Source organism: Salvelinus alpinus, chromosome 6 (genome assembly GCF_045679555.1).
Source record: "Salvelinus alpinus chromosome 6, SLU_Salpinus.1, whole genome shotgun sequence".
In the NCBI taxonomy this organism is placed as follows: Eukaryota; Metazoa; Chordata; class Actinopteri; order Salmoniformes; family Salmonidae; genus Salvelinus; species Salvelinus alpinus.
In genome coordinates, this window is record NC_092091.1 from 95,625,481 (window position 1) to 95,635,480 (window position 10,000).

A 10,000-nucleotide genomic window follows, 5' to 3' on the forward strand; every position below is an offset into this window, starting at 1 on the left:
ATATCTACTTAAATGTTGTCTATATAGAGTATGTATACTTTACTATATATGTACTTATATGTTGTCTATATGGAGTATGTATACTGTACTATATATCTACTTATATGTTCTATATATGGAGTATGTATACTTTACTATATAACTACTTATATGTTGACTATATAGAGTATGTATACTGTACTATATATCTACTTAAATGTTGTCTATATAGAGTATGTATACTTTACTATATATGTACTTATATGTTGTCTATATGGAGTATGTATACTTTACTATATATGTATTTATATGTTGTCTATATAGAGTATGTATACATTACTATATATTAGGTAGCCTAGCGACAGGTAGCCTAGTGACAGGTAGCCTAGCGACAGGTAGCCTAGCGGGAGCTCTGCCCCAGTCTACCATGTGATTATACATCTCTGACACCACCTGGTATAGAGGTCCTGGAGGGCAGAGAGCTCGGCCCCAGTTTACCATGTTATTATACATCTCTGACACCGCCTGGTATAGAGGTCCTGGAGGGCAGAGAGCTCGGCCCCAGTTTACCATGTGATTATACATCTCTGACACCGCCTGGTATAGAGATCCTGGAGGGCAGAGAGCTCGGCCCCAGTTTACCATGTTATTATACATCTCTGACACCGCCTAGTATAGAGGTCCTGGAGGGCAGGGAGCTCTGTCCCAGTTTACCATGTGATTATACATCTCTGACACCGCCTGGTATAGAGGTCCTGGAGGGCAGGGAGCTCGGCCCCAGTTTACCATGTGATTATACGTCTCTGACACAGCCTGGTATAGAGGTCCTGGAGGGCAGGGAGCTCTGCCCCAGTCTACCATGTTATTATACATCTCTGACACCGCCTAGTATAGAGGTCCTGGAGGGCAGGGAGCTCTGCCCCAGTTTACCACGTGATTATACATCTCTGACACCGCCTGGTATAGAGGTCCTGGAGGGCAGAGAGCTCGGCCCCAGTTTACCATGTGATTATACATCTCTGACACCTCCTAGTATAGAGGTCCTGGAGGGCAGGGAGCTCTGTCCCAGTTTACCATGTGATTATACCTCTCTGACACTGCCTGGTACAGAGGTCCTGGAGGGCAGAGAGCTCGGCCCCAGTTTACCATGTGATTATACCTCTCTGACACTGCCTGGTACAGAGGTCCTGGAGGGCAGAGAGCTCGGCCCCAGTTTACCATGTGATTATACCTCTCTGACACCGCCTGGTATAGAGGTCCTGGAGGGCAGAGAGCTCTGCCCCAGTTTACCATGTGATTATACATCTCTGACACCGCCTGGTATAGAGGTCCTGGAGGGCAGAGAGCTCGGCCCCAGTTTACCATGTGATTATACGTCTAGCAGGGGAGACTCTCTGTGGTAGCCTTACTCTCTCACTCTCTGTGTGTGTGTGTGTGTGTGTGTGTGTGTGTGTGTGTGTGTGTGTGTGTGTGTGTGTGTGTGTGTGTGTGTGTGTGTGTGTGTGTGTGTGTGTGTGTGTGTATGTGTGTGTGTGTGTGTGTGTGTGTGTGTGTGTGTGTGTGTTCAGGAGGAGGGCAGAGTTCTTTGAACTGGGCCAGAGAGGAGTGAGGTGGGAGGAGGACAGACACAGAGACTTACTAAGGTGAGCACCCTAAACCCTATATAGTGCACTACTTTAGACCGGGCGCTGGCCTAAAGAAGTGCACTAGGGTTCCGTTTGGGACACTTCCTTACGTAGTGCACTACTTTATGACACCCTATTCCCTATATAGGACACTAGTTTTGACCATCTAGTCGTGATCGACTCTGATCCAGTGGTGTGTGTGTGTGTGTGTGTGTGTGTGTCACGCTCGTCGTACGAACTGGAAATATACTCAGACCAACGTGCAGCGTGATTTGGGTTCCCCACGTTTAAATAAAGGAAACTCACAGAAAACAATAAAGAGCACCGAAACGTGACGTCATGGAGTGCTCACAGGCACAAAAACAAGATCCCACAAAGCACAAAGGAAAAATGGCTGCCTAAATATGATCCCCAAATCAGAGACAACGCGAAACAGCTGCCTCTGATTGGGAACCATACCAGGCCAACATAGAAATACACAACCTAGATCACCCACCCTAGTCACACCCCGACCTAACAAACGTAGAGAATTAAAAGACTCTCTATGGTCAGGGTGTGACTGTGTGTGTGTGTCTCCCACAGGTCGATGCTGATGACAGCCAGCGATATTGCTGCCATTACAAAGCCTTGGCATATTCAGAAGAGGGTAAGCCTGTGAACGCACACACACACACACACACACACACACACACACACACACACACACACACACACACACACACACACACACACACACACACACACACACACACACACACACACACACACACACACACACACACACACAATTTATCTCTCATTCTCTCCCTCCTCAGACAGCTAAGCTGGTGGCATCAGAGTTTTTTGCTCAAGGAGACCGAGAGAAGGAAGAGTTCAACATCAAACCTGTTGTAAGTAGCTATCGCTGCCTGGAACTTAGTTCAACATCAAACCTGTTGTAAGTAGCTATCGCTGCCTGGAACTTAGTTCAACATCAAACCTGTTGTAAGTAGCTATCGCTGCCTGGAACTTAGTTCAACATCAAACCTGTTGTAAGTAGCTATCGCTGCCTGGAACTTAGTTCAACATCAAACCTGTTGTAAGTAGCTATCGCTGCCTGGAACTTAGTTCAACATCAAACCTGTTGTAAGTAGCTATCGCTGCCTGGAACTTAGTTCAACATCAAACCTGTTGTAAGTAGCTATCGCTGCCTGGAACTTAGTTCAACATCAAACCTGTTGTAAGTAGCTATCGCTGCCTGGAACTTAGTTCAACATCAAACCTGTTGTAAGTAGCTATCGCTGCCTGGAACTTAGTTCAACATCAAACCTGTTGTAAGTAGCTATCGCTGCCTGGAACTTAGTTCAACATCAAACCTGTTGTAAGTAGCTATCGCTGCCTGGAACTTAGTTCAACATCAAACCTGTTGTAAGTAGCTATCGCTGCCTGGAACTTAGTTCAACATCAAACCTGCTGTAAGTAGCTATCGCTGCCTGGAACTTAGTTCAACATCAAACCTGTTGTAAGTAGCTATCGCTGCCTGGAACTTAGTTCAACATCAAACCTGTTGTAAGTAGCTATCGCTGCCTGGAACTTAGTTCAACATCAAACCTGTTGTAAGTAGCTATCGCTGCCTGGAACTTAGTTCGACATCAAACCTGTTGTAAGTAGCTATCGCTGCCTGGAACTTAGTTCGACATCAAACCTGTTGTAAGTAGCTATCGCTGCCTGGAACTTAGTTTAACATCAAACCTGCTGTAAGTAGCTATCGCTGCCTGGAACTTAGTTCGACATCAAACCTGTTGTAAGTAGCTATCACTGCCTGGAACTTAGTTCAACATCAAACCTGTTGTAAGTAGTTATCGCTGCCTGGAACTTAGTTCAACATCAAACATGTTTAACTCAGTGGACCTCTGACCTGCAAGACAACATGTTAACTAATATCAAAGTTTCACTCAGTGTCAATCATTTAATCTGACTCCTCCTGAACTTTGAACTTCTGAACTTTTGTGGTTTGTGGTTTTGCAGGCGTGACAATAAGTGCCGTCTGTTTGTCCCCAGGGTAGTAGGCTTGTGGTTTTGCAGGCGTGACAATAAGTGCCGTCTGTTTGTCCCCAGGGTAGTAGGTTTGTGGTTTTGCAGGCGTGACAATAAGTGCCATCTTTTTGTCTCCAGGACATGATGAACAGAGACAACAGCACCCGTCTTCCTCACATGCAGGTCAACTACATCGATGGGATGTGCCATCCCCTATACCAGGTGGGTACTAGTCCATCCCCTATACCAGGTGGGTACTAGTCCATCCCCTATACCAGGTGGGTACTAGTCCATCCCCTATACCAGGTGGGTACTAGTCCATCCATCCCCTATACCAGGTGGGTACTAGTCCATCCATCCCCTATACCAGGTGGGTACTAGTCCACCCCCTATACCAGGTGGGTACTAGTCCATTCATCTCCTATACCAGGTGGGTACTAGTCCATCCCCTATACCAGGTGGGTACTAGTCCATCCCCTATACCAGGTGGGTACTAGTCCATCCCCTATACCAGGTGGGTACTAGTCCATCCATCCCCTATACCAGGTGGGTACTAGTCCATCCCCTATACCAGGTGGGTACTAGTCCATTCATCCCCTATACCAGGTGGGTACTAGTCCATCCCCTATACCAGGTGGGTACTAGTCCATCCCCTATACCAGGTGGGTAGTAGTCCATCCCCTATACCAGGTGGGTAATAGTCCATCCCCTATACCAGGTGGGTACTAGTCCATCCACCCTCTATAATACCTGGGTGGGTACTAGTCTATACACCCTCTATACAACCTGGGTGGGTACTAGTCCATTCACCCTCTATAATACCTGGGTGGGTACTAGTCTATACACCCTCTATATTACCTGGGTGGGTACTAGTCTATACATCCCCAATACCAGGTGGGTACTAGTCCATCCCCTATACCAGGTGGGTACTAGTCCATTCACCCTCTATAATACCTGGGTGGGTACTAGTCTATACACCCTCTATACAACCTGGGTGGGTACTAGTCCATTCACCCTCTATAATACCTGGGTGGGTACTAGTCTATACACCCTCTATAATACCTGGGTGGGTACTAGTCTATACATCCCCAATACCAGGTGGGTACTAGTCCATCCCCTATACCAGGTGGGTACTAGTCCATTCACCCTCTATAATACCTGGGTGGGTACTGGTCTATACACCCTCTATACAACCTGGGTGGGTACTAGTCCATTCACCCTCTATAATACCTGGGTGGGTACTAGTCTATACAACCTGGGTGGGTACTAGTCCATTCACCCTCTATAATACCAGGTGGGTACTAGTCCATTCACCCTCTATAATACCAGGTGGGTACTAGTCCATTCACCCTCTATAATACCTGGGTGGGTACTAGTCCATTCACCCTCTATAATACCTGGGTGGGTACAAGTCCATTCACCCTCTATACAACCTGGGTGGGTACTAGTCCATCCACCCTCTATACAACCTGGGTGGGTACTAGTCTATACAACCTGGGTAGGGATAAGTCTACACAACCTGGCTGGTACTAGTCCATTCACCCTCTACACAACCTGGGTGGGTACTAGTCTATACAACCAGGTGGGTACTAGTCCATCCACCCTTTATACAACCTGGGTGGGTACCAGTCCATTCAACCTCTATACAACCTGGGTGGGTACTAGTCCATTCACCCTCTACACGACCTGGGTGGGCACTAGTCTATACAACCAGGTGGCTACTAGTCCATCCACCCTCTATACAACCAGGTGGGTACTAGTCCATTCACCCTCTATACAACCTGGGTGGGTACTAGTCTATACAACCTGGGTGGGTACTAGTCCATTCACCCTCTATACAACCTGGGTGGGTACTAGTCTATACAACCTGGGTGGGTACTAGTCCATTCACCCTCTATTTAACCTGGGTGGGTACTAGTCTATACAACCTGGGTGGGGCCTAGTCTATACAACCTGGGTGGGTACTAGTCCATTCACCCTCTATACAACCTGGGTGGGTACTAGTCTATACAACCTGGGTGGGTACTAGTCCATTCACCCTCTATACAACCTGGGTGGGTACTAGTCCATTCACCCTCTATACAACCTGGGTGGGTACTAGTCCATTCACCCTCTATACAACCTGGGTGGGTACTAGTCCATTCACCCTCTATACAACCTGGGTGGGTACTAGTCTATACAACCTGGGTGGGTACTAGTCCATTCACCCTCTATACAACCTGGGTGGGTACTAGTCTATACAACCTGGGTGGGTACTAGTCTATACAACCTGGGTGGGTACTAGTCCATTCACCCTCTATAATACCTGGGTGGGTACTAGTCCATTCACCCTCTATAATACCTGGGTGGGTACTAGTCCATTCACCCTCTATACAACCTGGGTGGGTACTAGTCTATACAACCTGGGTGGGTACTAGTCCATTCACCCTCTATACAACCTGGGTGGTCCTAGTCTATACAACCTGGGTGGGTACTAGTCCATTCACCCTCTATACAACCTGGGTGGTCCTAGTCTATACAACATTTTACATTTTACATTTACATTTAAGTCATTTAGCAGACGCTCTTATCCAGAGCGACTTACAAATTGGTGCATTCACCTTATGATATCCAGTGGAACAACCACTTTACAATAGTGCATCTCAGTCTTTTAAGGGGGGGGGGGGTTAGAAGGATTACTTTATCCTATCCTAGGTTTTCCTTAAAGAGTTGGGGTTTCAGGTGTCTCCGGAAGGTGGTGATTGACTCCGCTGACCTGGCGTCGTGAGGGAGTTTGTTCCACCATTGGGGTGCCAGAGCAGCGAACAGTTTTGACTGGGCTGAGCGGGAACTGTACTTCCTCAGAGGTAGGGAGGCGAGCAGGCCAGAGGTGGATGAACGCAGTGCCCTTGTTTGGGTGTAGGGCCTGATCAGAGCCTGAAGGTACGGAGGTGCCGTTCCCCTCACAGCTCCGTAGGCAAGCACCATGGTCTTGTAGCGGATGCGAGCTTCAACTGGAAGCCAGTGGAGAGAGCGGAGGAGCGGGGTGACGTGAGAGAACTTGGGAAGGTTGAACACCAGACGGGCTGCGGCGTTCTGGATGAGTTGTAGGGGTTTAATGGCACAGGCAGGGAGCCCAGCCAACAGCGAGTTGCAGTAATCCAGACGGGAGATGACAAGTGCCTGGATTAGGACCTGCGCCGCTTCCTGTGTGAGGCAGGGTCGTACTCTGCGAATGTTGTAGAGCATGAACCTACAGGAACGGGTCACCGCCTTGATGTGAGTTGAGAACGACAGGGTGTTGTCCAGGATCACGCCAAGGTTCTTAGCGCTCTGGGAGGAGGACACAATGGAGTTGTCAACCGTGATGGCGAGATCATGGAACGGGCAGTCCTTCCCCGGGAGGAAGAGCAGCTCCGTCTTGCCGAGGTTCAGCTTGAGGTGGTGATCCGTCATCCACACTGATATGTCTGCCAGACATGCAGAGATGCGATTCGCCACCTGGTTATCAGAGGGGGGAAAGGAGAAGATTAATTGTGTGTCGTCTGCATAGCAATGATAGGAGAGACCATGTGAGGATATGACAGAGCCAAGTGACTTGGTGTATAGCGAGAATAGGAGAGGGCCTAGAACAGAGCCCTGGGGGACACCAGTGGTGAGAGCACGTGGTGCGGAGACAGATTCTCGCCACGCCACCTGGTAGGAGCGACCTGTCAGGTAGGACGCAATCCAAGCGTGGGCCACGCCGGAGATGCCCAGCTCGGAGAGGGTGGAGAGGAGGATCTGATGGTTCACAGTATCAAAGGCAGCCGATAGGTCTAGAAGGATGAGAGCAGAGGAGAGAGAGTTAGCTTTAGCAGTGCGGAGCGCCTCCGTGACACAGAGAAGAGCAGTCTCAGTTGAATGACTAGTCTTGAAACCTGACTGATTTGGATCAAGAAGGTCATTCTGAGAGAGATAGCAGGAGAGCTGGCCAAGGACGGCACGTTCAAGAGTTTTGGAGAGAAAAGAAAGAAGGGATACTGGTCTGTAGTTGTTGACATCGGAGGGATCGAGTGTAGGTTTTTTCAGAAGGGGTGCAACTCTCGCTCTCTTGAAGACGGAAGGGACGTAGCCAGCGGTCAAGGATGAGTTGATGAGCGAGGTGAGGTAAGGGAGAAGGTCTCCGGAAATGGTCTGGAGAAGAGAGGAGGGGATAGGGTCAAGCGGGCAGGTTGTTGGGCGGCCGGCCGTCACAAGACGCGAGATTTCATCTGGAGAGAGAGGGGAGAAAGAGGTCAAAGCACAGGGTAGGGCAGTGTGAGCAGAACCAGCGGTGTCGTTTGACTTAGCAAACGAGGATCGGATGTCGTCGACCTTCTTTTCAAAATGGTTGACGAAGTCATCCGCAGAGAGGGAGGAGGGGGGAGGAGGGGGAGGAGGATCTAGGAGGGAGGAGAAGGTGGCAAAGAGCTTCCTAGGGTTAGAGGCAGATGCTTGGAATTTAGAGTGGTAGAAAGTGGCTTTAGCAGCAGAGACAGAAGAGGAGAATGTAGAGAGGAGGGAGTGAAAGGATGCCAGGTCCGCAGGGAGGCGAGTTTTCCTCCATTTCCGCTCGGCTGCCCGGAGCCCTGTTCTGTGAGCTCGCAGTGAGTCGTCGAGCCACGGAGCAGGAGGGGAGGACCGAGCCGGCCTGGAGGATAGGGGACATAGAGAGTCAAAGGATGCAGAAAGGGAGGAGAGGAGGGTTGAGGAGGCAGAATCAGGAGATAGGTTGGAGAAGGTTTGAGCAGAGGGAAGAGATGATAGGATGGAAGAGGAGAGAGTAGCGGGGGAGAGAGAGCGAAGGTTGGGACGGCGCGATACCATCCGAGTAGGGGCAGTGTGGGAAGTGTTAGATGAGAGCGAGAGGGAAAAGGATACAAGGTAGTGGTCGGAGACTTGGAGGGGAGTTGCAGTGAGATTAGTGGAAGAACAGCATCTAGTAAAGATGAGGTCAAGCGTATTGCCTGCCTTGTGAGTAGGGGGGGAAGGTGAGAGGGTGAGGTCAAAAGAGGAGAGGAGTGGAAAGAAGGAGGCAGAGAGGAATGAGTCAAAGGTAGACGTGGGGAGGTTAAAGTCACCCAGAACTGTGAGAGGTGAGCCATCCTCAGGAAAGGAACTTATCAGGGCGTCAAGCTCATTGATGAACTCTCCAAGGGAACCTGGAGGGCGATAAATGATAAGGATGTTAAGCTTGAAAGGGCTGGTAACTGTGACAGCATGAAATTCAAAGGAGGCGATAGACAGATGGGTCAGGGGAGAAAGAGAGAATGTCCACTTGGGAGAGATGAGGATCCCAGTGCCACCGCCCCGCTGACCAGAAGCTCTCGGGGTGTGCGAGAACACGTGGGCAGACGAGGCGAGAGCAGTAGGAGTAGCAGTGTTGTCAGTGGTAATCCATGTTTCCGTCAGTGCCAAGAAGTCGAGGGACTGGAGGGACGCATAGGCTGAGATGAACTCTGCCTTGTTGGCCGCAGATCGGCAGTTCCAGAGGCTGCCGGAGACCTGGAACTCCACGTGGGTCGTGCGCGCTGGAACCACCAGGTTAGAATGGCAGCGGCCACGCGGTGTGAAGCGTTTGTATGGTCTGTGCAGAGAGGAGAGAAGAGGGATAGACAGACACATAGTTGACAGGCTACAGAAGAGGCTACGCTAATGCAAAGGAGATTAGAATGACAAGTGGACTACACGTCTCGAATGTTCAGAAAGTTAAGCTTACGTTGCAAAAATAAAATTAAATCTTATTGACTAAAATGATATAGTACTGCTGGCGGTGAAGTAGGCTGGCTAGCAGTGGCTGCGTTGTTGACTTTGTTTGAACGTGTAGCTGGCTAGGTAACCTCTAACTGGTTAGGTAACCTCGAAAATTTCTCAAAACTATACAATTATCTTGGATACAAGGACAGCAAAGACAACTATGTAGCTAGCTAACACTACGCTAATCAAGTCGTTCCGTTGTAATGTAAGTTGTAATGTGAGTTTCTACAGTGCTGCTATTCGGTAGAAGTTGGCTAGCTAGCAGTGTTAGCTAGCAGTGTTGACTAGGTAGGAGACGGCAGCGCGGCACGGCGGACGAAAATAGCTGGCTAGTTAACCGAATAATTACTCTAACCAACTCTAAGCTACACAATTATCTTAGATAGAAAGATAGCAAAGACAACTATGTAGCCAGCTAACACTACACTAATCAAGTCGTTCCGTTGTAATGTAATCGTTTCTCCAGTGCTGCTATGCTGCTATGCTGCTATTCGGTGGCTAGCTGGCTAGCTAGCAGTGTTGACTACGTTACGTCACGTTCGGACGAAAAATAGCTGGCTAGCTGGCTAGCGAACCTCAATAACTACACAATTATCTTTGATACAAAGACGGCTATGTAGCTA

The 10,000-nt window shown here is 49.1% G+C and overlaps 1 protein-coding gene across 1 annotated transcript in view; it reads left to right on the forward strand.

Moving 5' to 3' along the window:
- The window catches only part of LOC139577902 (cGMP-specific 3',5'-cyclic phosphodiesterase-like), a 52,616-nt gene that overhangs the window by 38,665 nt on the left and 3,951 nt on the right, over positions 1-10,000 (forward strand). Inside the window, exons 18-21 of the mRNA XM_071405031.1 lie at positions 1,548-1,622; positions 2,187-2,250; positions 2,420-2,494; positions 3,759-3,842. Coding sequence (XP_071261132.1) covers positions 1,548-1,622; positions 2,187-2,250; positions 2,420-2,494; positions 3,759-3,842 — 298 coding nt within the window. The remainder of the gene's footprint in view (positions 1-1,547; positions 1,623-2,186; positions 2,251-2,419; positions 2,495-3,758; positions 3,843-10,000) is intronic.